General features: G+C 32.5%; 1 protein-coding gene across 1 annotated transcript; it reads left to right on the forward strand.

Moving 5' to 3' along the window:
• Nucleotides 1–14,671: 14,671 nt before the first annotated feature.
• On the forward strand, nucleotides 14,672–17,103 carry LOC108344765 (probable serine/threonine-protein kinase PBL2). Its single transcript, XM_017583253.2, has 7 exons — nucleotides 14,672–14,780; nucleotides 14,889–14,963; nucleotides 15,323–15,633; nucleotides 15,735–15,870; nucleotides 15,994–16,130; nucleotides 16,232–16,355; nucleotides 16,476–17,103. Exons 2-7 carry the CDS (start codon nucleotides 14,903–14,905, stop codon nucleotides 16,856–16,858), a joined length of 1,152 nt encoding a protein of 383 aa, XP_017438742.1. The 5' UTR covers nucleotides 14,672–14,780; nucleotides 14,889–14,902; the 3' UTR covers nucleotides 16,859–17,103.
• The last annotated feature ends 4,031 nt before the right edge of the window (nucleotides 17,104–21,134 follow it).

A 21,134-nucleotide genomic window follows, 5' to 3' on the forward strand; every position in this document is an offset into this window, starting at 1 on the left:
AAAAGTGCAAATTTCAGTACACTGATAACTTGAATCAATTAAGGAAGAAGTAAAAAGAAAAAATTTCATGTCTGATTTTAAAGAAAAAAGAATCATTAGCCGCCACCTTTTGCTATTGTGGAAGAAGAAAATGTCAAAGCCTATCGAATAAGACGTTCTATTAATGTGATGTTAAGAGGTCAGCATTAATGCTCCCATTATACTACAATTCCCTTCACGTCCCTGCCCCGATGCCTTTGACGTTCTACGAGAGAGGAAAAACAAAAAATATCCAAATTTACAGTACATTTTGATCCAAGAAAATGTACTTCATGTTTGATCCAAATGTACGTCGATTCCAATCCGCATTAGACGTTAAAACATCATTCAGTTTTAAGGTGGTATAGGACGTCAATTATCACATAAAATGGATGTGAACAATGAATAAACTCCAGGTCTTTGCGTCAAGGGTATTCAACATTCGACGTCAACTGTGTAAATTGATTCCAAATTTAAATTGTCCATAAGTTGCATCCTCTCTTAGAAAAAAGATAGCTCTGAAATGTAATAGAGGACTGCAACTTATGAACAATTTAAAAAAGAATCATACAATTTTAAATGATGAAGTTGAACAACAATTTTATGTAATTATTTTAGATCTCAAAATTGTTTTAGCATTAAACATATTGTGAACCATATTTCTTTTTCCTAAGCACTTCCCTTTCAGAAAGATATTGATGTGCCCGTCTATATTCATATCATTCCACTCGCAATTTTGCTATGTTAATATAATCGATTATAAGTAATAAAGAATCGATTCAAATTAATGTTAATGATTATTTATGGTCATATTAATGTTAATCATATTATTTTTTGATATCATAATCATTTATACTAATAACTAATTATAATGATTAAGTTTTTCAAAATAATTTATTTGAATTTGGTTAATAAAATTTTTTCTAAGATTTCGTTTAATCTTTGATCGTCATTGACTTTTTAAATTCAAGTTTTTTATAAACGCTTATGTGGTAGTCGTGATCGGTCCATTTGAAATATACAGATCCATCTCTTTCATGTCCTGGTCGGTTCGTCTCGACTTTTTAAAATTTTTTCTGGAGGTTTATTAGACAAAGATGGAAACACCACAATATAGGTATAAATGTTTAAGGCAACCTAAGAATCCCTAAAAGAAATATTTGCCACAAAGATGTTATTAATCTTTGATAAGAATTAGAATTGTAAACCAAGAACCAAAAGAATCCTCTCTCAATGTTGCCAATGCATATTTATGACTTCCAAAGTGTCTACATATATATTTGGTGTCTCTATATATAAGTATAGGTATAAATTTTTAAGACACCTAAAAAACCCTAAAAGACATATTCGCCACAAAGATGTTAATCTTTAATAAGAAAAATACAATTTATTTTATTTCGTATACTAATTAATAATCAAGCCGACCCGTTTCGACCATCAACTTATGTTAGTTTGTTTGGACCTTAAGTCTTAATCTCCTAACATTCATTTTTGGGTCAAAGTCTCAACCGTCAAACTTAACCTGCCTTAATCTTCGACCCAACCCATTCTGTCTTAATTTTTTGTCTAGATTTGTCTGACTATTCTCCATACATGTTGTCTCTTCTCGATCTTTGACTTGGTGTGATGCATCTCCGTTGTTAACTTGTCTAAATATTTTTTTTCTAAGTGAGTTATCTCAATTTTTGTCCACGATATTCTATCTTAACCTTTAGTTTATCAGTCAACTTAATTTGTTTTCAAACTTAAAGTATTATAATTTAAAAATCAATCAAAGTCTTTTAGTATAATCATATCTTTCTTTAGCCTAAAACATTCATTTCAAATTACTTTTAATAATATAAAAATATTTATTATGATTTTAATTATTGTGATCTATAACTAAAACACAATTCTCATAAAATATTATTATTATTATTTTCTATATGAAATAAAATTAATATTTTAAAGAAACAAAATTTTATTCTCTTTAAATTTCACCGAAAAATCGTTCTTATATTTTATAATATGTAAATATTACAAGATAAATTTAAACAAATTTATATAATATAAAAATAATAAAAAATTGTAAATCTTATCTTAAAATATAAAGGTAATGGTGGGTTATGGAAGGTTTATAAATGAAAAAAGCATAGAAAAGGGAGAGAGGCTGAAGAAGAAAACCTCGAATATCCGTAACGTTACATTTCTAATAGGAGGTTATCTTAAAATGTAAATATTATATTAAAATATAATGGTACTGAGAGGTTATGAGAGGTTTTAAAAAGGAAAAAGAGGCGCGTGGATGAAGAAGAAAACGTCGTCTATCCGTAGAATACGACGTAACCTTTGTCTTTTGTCAAACTCTTTGTCTTCTGACTGACAATTAGTATGTCAAAGCCTAGTAAAATTCGACATAACCATTGTATATTTTAAGCTTCGATGTTGAGAAGTTAAAAACTACTAGATTGTGAAAGACGTTCCAAGAATTCTATCCATACATGGCTTCTTCATCATCATCATCTAGAAGAAAAGAGAAGGTTTCCTGGGTTACAAGAAACCGCAAACCCATCTGGATGGATAAGTGATGACGAGATCCAAGGAAAGTTTTTATTCTGGAAAGTTATAAAATATGTAGTTCCTCACAAGTATCTGGACCTACAATTGTTCAATAAAGAAGGGTTCCTTTTTCAAGAATGGATTGCATATCAAGGGCTTACTAATTTTGTCCAGATGAAAAGAGATTGCTATCTAGATTTGGTAGAGGTTTTCTACACAAACCTGAGGGTTGTAAATGGGGTCATTCACTCAAGGGTCAAAGGTCTTAACATTACTATTGACGATAATGTTTGGTCACATATTGCTTGACTGAAAGGTGAAGGTTTGGATTCTAATATCCGTGATTCTGAGTCAAACAGATGGCTAACAAAGAGAGCTATATATGTAAACTGCTTAAGATATCCACGAAGGTACACGGTGGATAAGCAATACCTACATGATGGCTTAAACAAGGAGGAGAAAGTGATTGCTTATGTCCTGACTTGGCTACTGCTGCCTGGAAGATTTGTCGAGGACAAAATGTCAACAGAAGATGTATTTCTGTTGAATGCTATCAAGACTAGAATCCCAACCAACTGGGTTGCGGTACTAAAAGACCGTATGATCGCTGCAGGTCATAAATATGCACACAAATTGCCTTTATCATCCAGGTGTTGATACTCCAAGGAGTAGATGTATCTCAAGAAGTCAGACTTGTGTGCAACAAGTCACACAAAATTGGTATACTAAGTCTGTTTTCTATTGGGCTAAAAAGGACTGTGAATGGATGGTTCTTCAGAGATGAGCTAACTATTGGAAGTACACCTACTCCTGCTGCAGATCATATTGCCTTTATTCCACAAACTGATTTTGAGAAATATGTTCTTGATCAATTTAGGAAGAAGTCTGAAAGGGATGAGAGAGTTGAAGATACTCTTTTCAAATGGGAGAAGAAGGGAAACAAGAATGGCATTGGGTTTGAAACTGAAGATTCTGATGATGAGTCAACTGATGAAGATTGAATGGAATCTTCTTCGTAAGAATAGGGACTACTTTTCTATGTGGATTTATTTTTTATATTTTGTAATCATGGATTAAGTCACCTCTAGTTTTATGTACTCCTTCGGTTTTATTTTGAAATGAAATGAAGATTTATTTTAGTAAACGATATGTGAATTGTGAATGTTAATTGCATTGTTATGTGGACTAACCCTCAATCTAGTTGCAAAGAGAATATTATGCTGCTCTGATATATATCAAAAACTGATCACTGGTTTAAAAGTGCAAATTTCAGTACACTGCTAACTTGAATCAATTAAGGAAGAAGTAAAAGGAAAAAAATTTCATGTCTGATTTTAAAGAAAAAAGAATAAATCGTCGAAGCCCCACCGAATACGACGCTCTATTAAGCACAAAATTAATGCTCCCAAGTACTTCAATTTCCTTCAAGTCCCGTCCCAGAAGCCTACGACATTCTATGGGAGGGCAGAAAAGAAAAAAGATCTGAAAGTATGGTACTTTTAGGTGGAAGAACAAACTTGTGGCTTCCAATACTACGTCCAAGCTCCTTCAAATTTGACGTAACCTTTGCAATACTTAAGAAAAAATTAATAAAAATGGCACGCTGTTTTAAGAGAAAACGTCGAATGGTTTGGGACTTCGACGTTTTTTTTAAACGTAATGTCAAAGTTTTATTGTATACGACGTGAAAGGTTTTTATTGAATGTAAAAACAAAACATAGTCTCACTATTTGTTCGCGGTTCCATTTCTGCTTGAATTTTCTTCTTGGTGGACGACTGCGATAAAGAAAGAAGGTTATTTTTAAGTCGTTTCTGTCTTTGTAATGTCATTTCATTCTCATTCCTAAGGTTGACCGATTGTTTTTCGTTTATCTTTAGGCTATTTTTCGTACGGGGTCAGCGAACTTCGTCATCTTCTCCAGTGACATCATTTGAAGTATGTTTTTTTTTTCTTAAAATACTCTTACGTATGATGTATGTGCTCGTGTTTGTGTTGTGTTTGTTGATTTCGGACGTATGATATCTATATGTATAACGATACTATGATAGTTTTTTTTGTTCCTTTAACGTATGATATTTGTGTTGGTTCGTTGGCAGCAAACTTCGTCATCTTCTCTAGTGACACCATTTCAAGTTTGTTTTTTTTTCCTTCAATATCTCTTTCGTATGATATATGTGTTCGTGTTTGTCGATTCTGGACGTATGATATATGTATAACGATAGATAGTTGTGTTCGTGTACGTATACTATGATACTTTAGTTTTTTTCCTTCAACGTATGATAGGTATTTATTTTTGTTTCTCTACGTAAGTTAGTTTTTTTTCGTGGATTCTTTTTGTTATGTGTAGTAGTATGGATCGAAGCTGGATTCATCAGCATCGTATTAGTGAAGAGTATGAGCGAGGGGTTTCTGAGTTCATACAATATGTTAAAGAACACGCAAAACCAGTGAACGGGGCATATTTTTGCCCTTGTGTTCGTTGTCTCAATCAAGTATATGAAGAGTTGGACAACATCCATGATCATCTGTTCATCTATGGAATAATGAGAAGTTATACAGTTTGGACTTGGCATGGGGAAGTATTATGTAAGCTAACAACTTTAAGAGGTTTGGATTACGTCGACGAATGGATGAGTGATCATTTAGACGAAATGGTACGTGACGTTGGCGAAGAAAATTTTGGAAGAGCTCATTTATACGATAGTCTTAAGAAGAATTCGGAGCAAGAGTTGTATCCAGCATGCATCAATTTTATAAGGTTATCGGCTACTTTGAAATTGTTTTGTTTGAAAGAAAGAAACAGATGGACTGATAAAAGTTTCACGGAATTGTTGGAGTTGCTGAAGGAGATGCTACCAGAAAATAACACGTTACCTATCCGTAATTACGACGCGAAGAAAATTCTATGTCCAATGGGTTTGGAATACCAAAAGATACATGCATGTCCCAATGACTGTGTATTATATAAAGATCAGTATGCTTGAATGAATGTGTGTCCGACGTATGGTTCGTCACAATTTAAGAAGAAACTTGATGGAAATAACGATGAACACAATGAAGGTCCACCAGCTAAGGTCATGTGGTATTTACCTATAGTACCTAGGTTGAAACGATTGTTTTCTATTAAAGAAGATGCGAAGAATCTTATGTGGCACGTTGATGGAAGAAAATTTGATAATCTTCTTCGACACCCAGCTGATTCCCCACAATGGAAGAACATTGATGGCACATTTCTCGAATTTAGTACAGAGCCGAGAAACTTAAGACTTGCACTTGCTACCGATGGTATGAATCCTTATGGAAACTTAAGTAGCAAACATAGTTCATGGCCAGTTATTTTGATGATTTACAATCTATCTCCTATGTTGTGCATGAAGAGAAAATACATGATGTTGTCTATGATGATATCGGGTCCTAGACAATCTAGAAATGACATTGCTGTTTACCTAAAACCGTTAATTGACGATTTAAAAATGTTGTGAGAAGACGGCGTCGAGGGCGTCGAGGTCTTCGATTCATATTTAGAAGAAAACTTCTGTTTGTGTGCGATGTTGTTTTGCACCATAAATGATTTCCCAGCATATGGGAACTTGAGTGGTTACAGTGTTAAAGGTCATTTTGCATGTCCGATTTGTGAAGAAAATACTAGTTATCTTCAACTGAAGCATGGGCAGAAAACTGTGTACACAAGACACCGAAGATTCCTTCCTTGAAATCATCCTTACCGTAGATTGAAAAAATCTTTTAATGGAAGTCCTGAGGATGATGTAGTGTGCAGACCACGTAATGGGAAAGAAGTATACGACTAGGTGAGGATCATTGATGTTGTCTTCGGAAAACATAAAAAGAAGATCGTTGAGAAAAACATTTGGAAAAAGCGATCAATATTCTTCAATCTTCCATATTGGTGTAAACTTGATGTGCGACATTGCATAGACATGATGCGTGTTGAAAAAAATATATGTGCCAATTGGAAATGTATTTCCCACCCTCATTTTTTGATATCATGGTTCATTTGATTGTCCATCTAGTGAGAGAGATTCGAATATGTGGGCCTGTTTTCTTGAGGTCGATGTACCCGGTTGAAAGATACATGAAGATCTTAAAGGGATATGTTAAGAATCAATTGAGACCGGAAGCTTCGATTATAGAGCGCTACATTGCAGAGGAAGTCATTGAATTTTGCTCAAGTTATATGCCAAGTTGTGACCCAATAGGACTTCTAAAGAAAATACATGAGAACAGACGTGAAGGAAAGGGAGTTTGAGGAGTAAGGATTGAAAGTGTTAGTGGAAAAAATGATAATCAAGCACATTTGTACATTTTAAACAACACAGAGGATGTTATTCTTTACATTTCACAACACATTGATGAAATTAAGTCAACACATCCACGTATGAGTTAAAAGTGGACACTTAATGAACATAACAAATCCCTTTTAGCTTGGTTTAAGAAAAAGATTTATGCGACTCCGAATTTTTCTGAAAATCTATTGAGACTAGCTCGTGGAGCTAACATTGATATGATCACTTTCGGCGGCTATTACATAAACAATTACTTGTTCTATTCAAAGGAGGAAGACGATAAAAGTAGAGTTCAAAATAGTGGAGTTACCTTACAAGCTGAGGCTGTACACTTTTCCAGTTCAAGGATAAGAATCCAATTACAGCATCAATCAATTATTTTGGAATAATACAAGAAATTTGAGAAATTGATTATGTCACTTTTAGAGTTCCAGTTTTCAAGTGTAAATGGGTTGACATTAATTCTGGTGTGGTGACAGAAGACCTCGGATTCACTTTGGAGGATCTTAACAAAATGAGTTACACGGATGAACCATTTATTATGGCTACTCAAGCAAGACAAATATTCTATGTCACTGACCCAATGAATCATAAATGGTCAGTGGTATTGGAAGGCAGAGCCATGCACACAACTGATGATGAAGACTCTCTAGATATACTTGAGACAAGCTCCTTCTCATCAAGAACCATTGAAAATAAGGTCGATGATGTACCCGATGAAATACATGCAACTTGATGTGATCACAACGAAGGCATATGGGATAAATAGGTGTCTTAGCATTGTTTTAATTACTTGTACAATTTATTTATTTTGTCTGTTCTAAATATAATCTACTAACACTTTGTAAACAGGTATGACGAGCTCTAGATCAGGTCTGACGGGAGGAGGGGGTAGATCTGTGACTCGGATGCTTGATGTCACATCCCATCGGGTTAATGAGAAACCAGTGACGGTGGAGTTTGATCCCCGAACATTTGTGCCTATTGGGGCACATGCAGCATCGTTCAAAAGCTACTTGGGCGTGATGGCAAAAGCACATGTCCCTATTGTCACTACCTATTGGGATGATGTCCCACAGGTTGACAAAAATCTACTATCGCACGATATTTTGGTATGTTTAAGATGTTTTACTTCCATCATTGACTTATTTTTGTTGATCATGCTTTAACATTAATTTTGTTTTAACAGGAAAATTGGAATATCCCTAATGATGAGAGGATAAGGAAGAAGATTGTATCCCCCATTACAGTCCGGTGAAGGGACTTCAAGACGAGAAGGACACGTGAATACATCTTTGGCTCTAAACAGAATGACACTCCTTGTACAAAATATAAAATAACTGAGGAGGAGTGGGTGCAGTTTAAAGAATCTAGACTTACTCCTTAATGGAAGGTATGTTTTTTAATATTTTGCTCTAGGCACACAAGATGTTAATTTGTGATTTATGCTTAATTATTTTCATTTTTTCATAGGTGAAAAGGATAGCCGCCCAGCAGAGGCAGAAGCTTAATGATACACCACACATACTGTCACGTGGTGGTTATGCGTTATTAGAGAAAAAGATGAGAAAACGTCGCGCTGAGGAGTTAGGTCTTGAGTCACCTGATCTAGCACCTCCACCAGCCAGACATGAATTGTGGAAGGCTGCACGGACAAAGTCCAATGGCCAGTTTACATCCCAGTCTGCTCAGGAGATATCCTAGAGAATTGTAAGTGGAAACTTTTAACTGATTACCATAGTTCATAAAAAATTATGTAACAAACTTTTGAATGTGTCTAGCTTCATTATGATATGCAGGATGACTTGGTTGACCAACAAAGTCAAGGCACATTTGTGGCACAAGGTAGGGAAGACCTCCTAGTAGTAGCCATAGGTCGGATATACCGTTCAGGTTGTGTGCGTGGTGTTGGAGGAGCTGTTGGATTGAGGGACTACTTTGGCCCTAAACCAAGAAGCACAGAAGCCGTGACTCAGGAAATGGTTAGTAGCATCAGGCAACAGGTGCAAGTCGAATTAGAGGAAAGCATGGGTGAACGCTTTAGAATGCTCGAAGAAAAACTTGCGGTGATCACCTAACAACAACAACAACAAGAGCAACAACAATAGTCACAACAGGAGGACGCCCTTACAAATGATCCTACTGCACCTCGTGTGAGCACCAAAGGCTCATGCTCTACTGCAGATCGTACTGATTACAATATTCAGTATGAGTTTTTGGTTGATGAGGATCCTCCGCACGTCGTGGGACGACAAATTGCAGGAGGCCAGACCATTCATGGTGCTCCTTTATTGCCCACTCACGCGCGGGTAATGATTGATGATCCAAGAGACCCCCAGGCTCGAGTGCCATTGCCTAAATCTGAAATCCAATTCGTGGGGGAGGCCTTAGGCACATTTATAGCTTGGCCTAAGGCTATGATCATGCCATATTTTGGCCCACCAGCGGTATTATATTCTTCTTTTTATTATCTTAAATCTTCAAGTTATAATTAAACGATTCCTAACTTTTGTAAATGTGAGTTGTAGGTTTACCGTCCTGAGAAACAACCAATTGCTCAACCTGTGAACGAGGCTCGTGAGAAAGCAGAAGACCATGATGCTATATCCATATTGACATCCAGATTAAATAAGTTGAGAAAAGGACCGGTAGAGATGCTGTGAGAGTTAAGAACATTTGGCATCGAGTGCCATGTTCCATTGTATATTAATTTTGATGATGCTTATGAGAACATTGGTGGAGAAAAAATGCTCAACATTTCATGCATACAACTATGGTACATGTAAGTTTTTTATTTGTTATTTTCCAATTTGTATATTAGTATTATTACTTTTTAATAAATATACTTAACTTTATTCTTACAGGTACATGGACACCATCGTAGTTGAATCAGGTTGGGCGTCAATTTATGGCTTTCTTGAACCTCAGACCATTCAACCATCTCGAAACACATTAGATTTCAGAAAATCATATATTCAAACATGGATGACTAAGTCTAACAGAGAGATATATATCGCGCCATACATTGATGCGTATGTGTTTCCCAATATTGTCGACTTTTATCAAATTTTAATCAATAAACTAACTCACTAGTTGTTGGTACATGACAGGGGCCATTGGGAACTCATGGTGATCATTCCAAAAAAAACACAAGTTGTATGGTTTTGTTCTCTTCATAGGAAGATTAAAGCGGAGTTGAAGTCCTTGATACAAACGTAAGTATTACATTCATTCTTATCAATTCATTATGATATTAACATATTAACTTATGTTTCTAATCTTTCAAAAATATTTAGAGTTGTGACTAGGACCAGAGGACAACAACTTGAAATTATATATCCTAAGGTTGGAATTTGTTGATCTTTAACCTTTAATTTTCATAGTCAAATTTAAACCATTACATTTGACTAAGTTCTTTCACATGTTTAGTGTAATAAGCAGAATAATTCCTGTGCATGTGGCTACTACATCATGTCATGGATGAAGGCAATCATCCGAGCAGAAATCAGAGGGGAATTTACATTTGAAAATCTTACAAATATCAATAAACTTTTGACATTAAAATGAATATAATAGTAAAGTTTCCTTGATTATGCAGCGGTTCAACACTACCTCTTCATTGTCCACTTCAGTAATAACGACGATAAGAAAGGATTGGACACGATATTTGAATAAACATTTTAAATAGCTATAGCTTTAGGTTTTTCCTTTCATGATAGTAGCATTTGCTTACTTGTGCAGCTTTTAAATTGTTAATAGATTATTGTGAATAGATGAATACTGTGAATAGATGAATGGAAAACTGGGTTCTTTAAAGTTTTGATGATAGCATTAGCATCTTTTAGTTTTACTATTTAATTGGAATTGATGAATTGATGATAGCATGGTTTAAATTAATTAATTCTGTGAATATATATGAATTGGAAAACTGGTTTCTGTATTTCAGGTTTGGTTGAATGAGCCAAACAAAATCAAATCCAAAAAAAAAAACACTAAAGGTAACGTCGAAGTATACACCATTTGACGTTCAAACATCGACAGTAACGTCCCATATAGATAATTTCGACGTTAACTTTACGTCCATCCCCTTATACATGACGTCAAATATTCCTTTAAATATAAATATTTATTCAAATATTACTCAAACATTGGCATCTTCTTTGAACTTCGACGTGACCATTACATCCATTATCCTCCGCATCGACGTTAAGTTTACGTCACTTCCCTAGTACATAAGACGACAAATCTTACTATAAATATAAATATTTATTCAAATATTGAACGTCAATCTCTTTACTAACTGACGTAACCTAATGTCGACGCACAATGTCAACGTTATGTTTACGTCAGATCTAGATATAATCGACGTCAAATTGTCCTATTAACATCACCTTGTTATCTTCGACGTAAAAGTTATGTCACCCGTTATAACGTCGGTCTCTAATTCGTCGTTAAAAGCCAAAATAAACGACATAATACGCTGTTTTTGCACTAGTGAAAAAAGAAGAGGAGGAGGAACTAACACTTCATCAATAATAAGACTTCTTCAAAATGAGAGTAATGGTTATAGAGTATTTCTGATTTTAGAGTTTAATAATAATAATAATAATAATAATAATAATAATAATAAATAAATAAATAGTAATAATAATAACAATTGTAATTATTATTACAATTGTAATAATAATAATAATAATAATAATAATAATAGTAATAATAATAATTATTATAGTAATAATTATAATAATAATAATAATTTGATTGTAATATTATATTTCGATCATTATCTTTGAATTTGGTATAAATTATTTAAACCACAATAACTGATCCTATCCCATAGTGAGTCATATCATACACTTTTATTTTAGCAAAAATAATTAAAATATTTTCTTCTAATTCTAAGTGGGCAACATGATTGTAATTATCTCTTGAAGCATTTTCAACGCTCGTACAATTCGTGAACTGAAACACTTAGCATTCATTGTAGTTAGAGAGTAAATAGTCAGAGAGAGAGAGAGAGATATCATTACTTTTTAAAAATATTTATGAGTTAGATTTAATTAGAAGTTGAATTGTTTAAAGTTATAAAATTCGTATACACGCGACCCCATTAAAAAGTACCAAAAACAATTAAAATATTATCTTTATTCCACTGTGTGTATACTACTAAAAACAGCAATAAAAAAACAATTGTGCTGTTATAATCTTATTCTTTCTCTAAATGGATTACTTGAAATTAAAAAAATATAAAATTGATATAAGAATATACTAAAAAGTATAAAAATTTATACTTCGTCCAAAGATGTATCGTTTTGAAATTTTTTATATGACTAAAAACTACAATTATTTTAGAATGGAGGTAATAAGTAAATAAGTAATTATTTATTTTATATATATATTTATATTGAAAATTTAAATTACATATTTTATGATAGTTTTAGTTGAAAATTTACAAAAAAAATTATTAAAAATGAAATTTTAATTTTGATAAAAATACTCTCGTTTGTAATTTGAAATGTGGTGTGATATAAAAATATTAATTTTTTTTATATGATTGAGAAAAAATATTTGTGCCATGGTCCTAATGAAGAAAATGTGGGGTATATATGAAAGGATAGAATGATGTCACCGTAAACATAGGATTGCGGTGAATACTGGTAACCAAGCTTCCGGTCAATGCAAGACATCCATCACGGCTTCATCAAAGAAAAACGTTAGGTTAACATATATAATAATAATAATAATAATAATAATAATAATAATAATAATAATAATAATAATAATAATAATAATAATAATAATAATAAAGTAATAATAATAATAATAAAGTAATAATAATAATAATATAAGTGAATAAAATTTAAAATTTAGCAATCAGGTTTACAAAAGTATAAAACAGTACAATGTTTAATAAATATTATATTATTATAATTTGATTCCTTCAACTCCTCTCATTTATCCGTTGCTTTAATATGTTTGCAACATGGATAAAAGGTGAGTTTAGGCATTAATATAAAATTATAGTTATTAATTTTATGAAATATGATAACTTCAATTATTCTAAGATATGATAATTGAAAATTTTCAAGCTCACAATTATATTTATAAATTGGTTTAAATATTCCAATTCAATAAAATTAATGGTTGAAGATTATATTTTACAAAGGGATTTTAACCCATTTTTTTTATAATCATGTTAATGAGAAATATTTATTGGTGTTTTACGTACAAGTCCAAAAATTAAATATATATTGTTTAATATTATTGATTTTGTTGAAAAATTTAATATAAATTTGTATCTATTATGATTTATGTAATATTTCGTTCAAATATAGTATCTTTCTAATCATCAATTTATTAGTACTCATCTTTTCGTAACGAAATGACTGCTCTTTTTGCTTTTCTTATAAGAAATAATAGATAATATATTTATATTATAATTTATTTCTTATAAAAAGGTTATTGGTATTATAATAAAAGTTGAATAATTTAAATCAATCTTACTATATCGGATTTCTTTAAAAATAAGAGTTCTTTCTAAATGAAATACGAGATTATTATATTTTCTATATGCCGCCGCCTCTTCTTACTAGCCGCCATAGTATTATTAATGGTTGTTGATTTGTTCCTTTACACTTTTTACATGTATGGCGGCCAGATTTAGTGTTGATTTACGTTTAAAATCATATTTGATTAATTACATTTAAATATGATTATAGTTATTTATTTCTAAATTTGTAGTTTGAAAAAAGTGTTTTATTCTAATCTGTAATTTTGTTTTACGTAAATAGACTTAAATAAATATTTTAAAAGTTTTGTGTGATAACAATAACAAAATCAAGTAGTTAGTGTTTAATGACTTATAATTTATATCGATACAATTCAAGTCTTTAGGATACATAATGTAATTATTTTATGTAAGTAAGATAATTATTTTAAGATTTATCTACTTGCGTTAGATAGGATTTTTTTTTCAAAATTGATTAAGATTTATAGAGTATAAGATTTTCAAAATTATATCATTAGTTTGATAATTTCGTTTACACCTATTTCTGTTTTTAATGTCTTCGTTTAGTCTTATTATTTTCTGTAAGAATAGATTATAAGTGAACTTTAGAGGACAACTAGTTAAAATGTGAAACTTTCATGGTACCTAAAAATAAACTTTTTCTATATATAAAAAAAAGTAAGTTTAACACTAACTTTTATTTTAAAGAATCAGTTTTAAACTAACCACATAAAAATGTCTAGGAACTAATTTATTATTAAATTATATAACAATATAAATATCATACTTTTTATATTAAACAAAATTTTTGTTCAGTCAAAAACTAAATTATTATTAATTTACACATTTAGAAAATAAAATTATTATTTATCCAAATGTTTAACGATATTTAATGAAGATTATTTTAGGAACATGAAAAATATTAATTTTAAAATTTTAAAATAGAATTCAAGTTCATTTTAAATTTGAAGAACTAATAATGTAATTAAATTTTAATTAAAATATAATTAATTTTCAGCTTTCGCATCTCTGATTGAATTTTTGAATAAAATATTATATCTCTTAGTTATATCAATTTCAACTACAATTCTTGCATTAAAATATTTCAAATCATATATGAAAATGAAATTTATGTTATTTGTAAACCATAGTTAATCCTTGTCCGAGTTAAAAGGCAACTTTAATCTAGTTTCAAATTTTGACGTCACAACTTTTGAGACAAAGTACCATGTCATATAATGTGGTCAAAATCTGACCCGGAATGTTCAATAAGTGCTCGCTGGCAATTGTGCTATGAAGGTTCATGAAAGCAAATTATTGCATTTTTAATTATTTTCTGGTTGAACCAAAAGTTGACGACTCGCCCCTTGAGCTAATTAACCATGGCATTGCTGTGGACATTTTCTTCTTGGTTAGACTAGATAATCACTTTCAGTTTCTGAGACTTTTCCTCATACTCTTTTTCTTCATCTTCTTCTTCTGCTTTTCCTTCATGAGTTTTGCTGCTTTGGTCTAACAGCAACGCGTTTCATCATGGGAAACACTTGTGCGAAAGGAAAACCGATTGCTCATGTATCTTCCTCCAATTTTTCTGGTTGGTTTCTCTTCATTGTGATCATCTTCATGGGCTGATGGCTTTACTTTCTTCTTTGGTGCTTTGAAGCCACTCTGTGTCTTTTTCCCCTTTGTTTGTGCACTAATGACAGAAAGAGTTTCAAGTTTGACTTTTTGTTTTGTCATGCTCAATGTTTGGACTTTTCCTATTTAGTTTCTGATGCTTAAAACTTTATGTTCACTGCAAATTGTAAGCACTGACGTTTGCCCCAGAACTTCTAATCCAAGATGCCTGCCCATAACTTGTTTGCTGATTTTACAGTTAGAAATTTCCTTGCACAATTATGTTGGAAAGTTAATATCATTGCTGCTCTTAACTTGCTTCTTATCTGTTTGTAGGAAACAAGAGGCCTGCAAGTAAGCCAAGGCAGGATTCAAATTCTTCTGCACAAAATCATGCTCCAAAAACTTCAGAATCAAATGTTCCCGTATCCATCTCTAGTAGCTTAAAGTCCTTCAGCTTGAATGATCTAAAGGAGGCCACTAAAAATTTCAGGAAAGAAAATTTGATCGGAGAGGGAGGATTTGGGCGTGTCTTCAAAGGATGGATTGATGAGAATTCATATGGTCCCACAAGACCAGGCACTGGAATTGTGGTGGCCATTAAAAATCTTAAACCAGAAAGTTTTCAAGGCCACAGCGAATGGCTTGTATGTGTAACAAGAACCATAAACCAAAGTTTTCTTTTTAGCCTGACTAATCAATGGTCTTGCTGTGCTGATGACTAGTTTTACTTCCTTTGTTCTGGCAGGCAGAAGTCAGTTATCTTGGGCAGCATCAGCATGACAATTTGGTGAAACTTATTGGTTATTGTTTGGAGGGTAAAAACAGGCTTCTGGTTTATGAGTTCATGCAGAAAGGAAGTTTGGAGAATCATTTATTCCGAAGTAAGTTCATTTCACTCTAAGCATAAGCATATTTTTGTAAGCTTTTACAATACCAATTTGAGGTGAACCAAGATTGCTATATCAACTCATCCTACCCTAAAATTTTGTTTTCTGTTTCTGCAGAAGGTGTTCAACCTATGGCTTGGGTTACAAGGGTCAACATTGCAATTGGTGTAGCAAGAGGACTAGCATTCTTACATTCCCTGGATCAAAATGTCATCTTTCGTGATTTAAAGGCTTCCAATATCCTACTTGATTCAGTATGTGACATTAAAAGTTTGATTTGTGGATCTGTACTGACTACATATTCTGGTTTACACATAAGTTTCCATTCTTAAAGAGTAGCCTAATGCATATGTAGGACTTCAATGCAAAGCTTTCAGATTTTGGCTTGGCAAGGGATGGTCCAACTGGAGATAATACTCATGTTTCAACTCGAGTAATAGGAACTCAAGGCTATGCTGCACCAGAGTATGTTGCTACAGGTATTAAAGTTTGAAATCTAAATTTAGCTCAAACTAGTTCCTTTTTATTCTAAATACTTATTAAAGGTCATTTCAATAGTCATCCTTAGCTGATTTCTAAGTTGGTCATCAACTGAACAGGTCACCTGGCACCAAGAAGTGATGTATACAGCTTTGGTGTAGTGTTGTTAGAGTTGCTTACTGGTAGGCGTGCTGTGGAAGATGACAGACCTGGATTTTCAGATGAAACCTTGGTGGATTGGGCAAAGCCATTTTTGAGTGACAACAGAAGAGTTTTGAGAATAATGGACACAAGGTTGGGGGGTCAATACTCTAAGAAAGGGGCAATGGCTGCAGCTGCACTTGCACTGCAATGCCTCAACACTGACCCCAAATTTAGACCCCCTATGGTGGAAGTTCTAGCAGCATTGGAAGTGCTTAATTGCTCAAACTCATTCTCAAGAACACCACCAAGACCTGAGAGCCATGCAACCAAAAATTCTGCTGGTCATTCTCAAAAGTAAATGCAAAGTATATATAAATGCACCTAAAAATTCTGATGGCCATTCCATTAAATTAGCTTGTTGTTCTTTCATTTCTTTGCCACTGCCAAGAATTGTCACCTTTGCTGGTTGTTCAGAGTGTAGAGTATTAAATTGTGTAGCAGCTAGCTTCTTAATACATTGTATGAAGTTTTTGAGCTTTTAGGATGGGTATTGTTCATGTACAAAATTGGGAAAATGAAAAGTTAATGGATATGTTCACGTAGGTATCTTCATAGGTTGTCTACTTACTTTGGCTTTTGAATTAATTGTTTAACAATTATAAAAAGTATACAGAAGAGTTGAGTTTTAATAGTCTTTATTTTTTAAAACTTATAAGATTACATAATTATATAATTATAAAATTATAGAGTTTGAATTATAAAATTATTGAAGAGAATTAAATTATAAAATATTAAAATTATAAAGTTATAAATTATAAAATTATAAAATAACATGACCACATAATTAGTTAGTAATAATTAGTTAGGTGATGGATAAGATAAACATAGTTAATGAAGAAAATAAAGGACAGTTACTTAATTGAAAAATATAATTATTTTGAGAACTTTAAAAATTTAACAAAGATTTATTTTAAATTTATTAGAGACTTAAAACTTAAATTAAATATATAATAATTTAATGATTATTGTCATGACTTTTATTTATTACCACAGAAAGCAAACTTAAATTTAAATTTAAATCATTATTAGTTTCTTTTATAATTTAAGAAGACATTTTAAATCTTTTTAAAATTAAATATTAGTTTCTTTTATAATTTAAAAAATATTTTTTAACTTTATCAATTTAATGTTTGCAATAAGTTTATGTTAGACATCGTTACCATTACATAAATATTTTATTAAAAAATATAAAAAACTAAAAGAAAAAGAAAAGAGAAAATGAAGAAGCACACCAGATCTATAATAAAATTACATCTTATTTACAGAAAAGAAATATATTATTAACTCATGATTTTATTCTATACTTTGAACTTCATATAATAATTCATACAACAAGAAAAGACAAATTCTTTAGCCAAATAAAAAAAATATTATTAGTTAATCATCTTACCTTCTAAAGACTTTTAATTTTTAAAGGTTTTTACTTTCAATGGTCTACTCTTTTATTAAGTATATTAGCTCATTTAGAAGTTATTTTCAATTCCTCCACAATATGAGCCTCCTTAGATATCAAAGGATCTGGAAGTGCAACTAAAGTACTATGAGTTGAATTTAATTATTGCAAACCCTCTAAAGTATTGACAATGAGAGAGACATCTCCAAAGAAGGCATATAGGCCAAGAAATCAAATTTTACTAGCACACTACCATCAATTCTTAACAAGAGAAGATTCATTCCCAACACAAATGTTATCACGATTATCCACCACTGACTTAGGATGTGATTATAAGTATATTAACCACAACAATTTATACCATAAAAGATTGAACCATAGACTTCACTACCAGGCTCCACGACAAACCCCATTACATGCTCCACCACTGATTCCAACACTTGAGCTAAAGAACCCATAACCCCATCCTGTGCATCAACCACTTTAGAATGATAAATGTACTATACCTGATAGCCGACCGGCTGTCAGACAAACTAATCAGGAAAGGTAAATATCATTAATGGCTAATTAATACGTTTAATGGTCATATTAAGGACGAATATACAGTATTTATGAGTGATTGACAGGTTATATTGCCCAAAAATATACTGCACTAATGGTTAATCAATGGACTTGGCTGCCACAAGTCCTATAAATATATAATTGGTATTCAGGTACAGATATCTTTTTCTATTACAATAAAATATGGACCTCTTCATGAAACATATCTGACTTGAACGTCAGAGTGTCTTCTGCAGGTCAACCACCCATCGGAGTGGATTACGTTTTCGGAGAGCATTGGATGTTCAAAAGAGAGCAGAGCAAAGGAGGACAACCGACCCTCGGACAAATTCAACCGAAACAATAAGGTTGTTGTGTTTTTAGCCTATTACTTTCTATTCACCAAAAATAACATTAGCATCTTGTTGTAATTGTCTACAATCAGATAGATCATGACCAATCATTTTACAATTTGAATAAAATAGAGAAAATTTTTCATATTCCACATCAACAATAAACACAACTTCTAGTCTTTTACCAAAATTTGATTAGGAAAATTAGATAAAAAAAAATCAGCAACAACCAAGACATGTCAAAACCTCAAGACTTATTCTTGGTATAATCATCTAAACATAAATGTGTATCAATTCCATGTGCTATTGTGAAAATTGTTTTCGACTGCCAATAGTCTAAAGAGAGGCCATGGATTCGAATCCAACATTCAGTTTTTATGAGTTTCATGGAAGGCGAGACAAAATATTTTGTCCAAGAAAAAAGTACACAAAAAATGTCAAGATATAAATTCCAAGTTTCAACATTCAAAAACCCTCTACATGTCTTCTAAAGAAGAATAGGCAAATTCATAAAACCCTTTGCCAAGTGGAATTGCCTTCCACTGACCCAAATATTTCCAAGCCACGTCAAGTTCGTTACAAAGGTCTAAATGTGTAAGTGGTTTATCCCCTTTTGTTAATAAAATACACCTATCCAAATTACTTTTACACTCTTTCATACCAATAAGATAAACTTTTTTTAAAAATGTACACAAAGATCATATCTTCCTTAATTCAAAGAGAAGGTATTGGGACTAAAGAATATCACAAGTATAATTAAGGATATGAGTAAATGTAGACTTTTGTACCCACACATTTGAAGAAGATTTAGAGAAAGATGATTTTCTTTGATCTTGATCCTATAAGAAACCCCCTAAGTCATACCTATGCTTCATTAATCGACATATCTCCCTTTAACCAACCACTTAGACCAAAAATGCCAAATTTGTATCTCGTTCCAACAATATAGACGAATGCAATCATGAACGAACTGTAACATCTTATTTAATAGTGTGAGACTACTAAATAAAAGTTATGTAAATGATAATCAACAAGCAGATAAGATAGAAATATAACTACTACATTACACTGATCCATAAAGCATGCACTAAGAATAGCAAGTTATATACATACTAATAAGGAACTGGAATTTTTAAAGGACGAAGGGTCATGCATGATAAAACAGAACCTAACTATTAAGGTGGCATCTCCCTCCCTTGCTTTGGAGCAAGTAGAACATCTTCATCAACTATCATCATTAAGGTGATCATTGCAAACAAGAAAGAGAAACAAACAACAACGTAAATGAAAAGGTAAGCTTACTATACCAGAAGGTTTTATCTAAACATTTATAATGTACCAATTTATCAATCACACATGTCAAACACATCACAGATTCATACATCCATACAACAGTTGATACTATCTCAATTATCCAAATACATGCCTTTCACATAGGTGATAACAATTGATTTCACTGTTATTTGTGATTCAATTTTGATACTAATTGAGTCATATTTTACTTAGAAACTTGCTTGAACTTTTGCTTTTAGTTAAGTTGTGAATAAAGAGAGTTGAGGTTAGAACTTATGATATTTATCACTAAATTCCTTTGATTTTGTAGGAAATTAGAAATGATTTGGAAGAGGAGTTAAAGTACCAAGGAGTTGAAATCCAGAAAGGATAGAAAAAGCACCAGAAAAGAAGGCTACAGAAGGTCGTAGGACGCCTGGTTGCCCCTTTCTTGGGCCCTCAGCGTAGGATGTCTCGTATGGGCGCCTGACTACCCTTTTTCTAGAGCCCTCAACGTAGGATGTCTCGTAGCAACGCCTGGGCGCCCTTCTTGGGGCGTTGAGCACTAGCTTCCTTGCACCGCAGAGCGCCTGGTTGCCTCTTTCAAGGCCCTCAACGCCATTCCTCTCGTACCAGCGCCTAGCTTCCCTAAGTAGGGGTGTTAAGCGCCGACGTGTTGGGCTTGGATCTGCTCTATTTAAGGATTTGTTCGTCCTAGGGTTTGTATCTTTGGGCAATAGAGACACAGAAAAACACTTTTCCACTCTTTGGAGGCAGAATTGGATGCGGGAGCTCTCCTCTTCAGTTTCTAGGGTTTTTCTATCACTTTCATTCCATTTTACACCTAGTTTCTCCATGATTATGGAGAACTAAACTCAATTTTTGTTGAGGAAGATGTAACCTCTAAACTCTCATGTATTTGAATTTGTGCTGAGTTATTATATGCTTCTTTCATTAATTGTTAGGGATTTTCTCCTTTGCTCTATGCTTGTTATGTTTTGATCATTCATGGCATG

This window comes from Vigna angularis, chromosome 6, assembly GCF_016808095.1.
Source record: "Vigna angularis cultivar LongXiaoDou No.4 chromosome 6, ASM1680809v1, whole genome shotgun sequence".
NCBI lineage: Eukaryota > Viridiplantae > Streptophyta > Magnoliopsida > Fabales > Fabaceae > Vigna > Vigna angularis.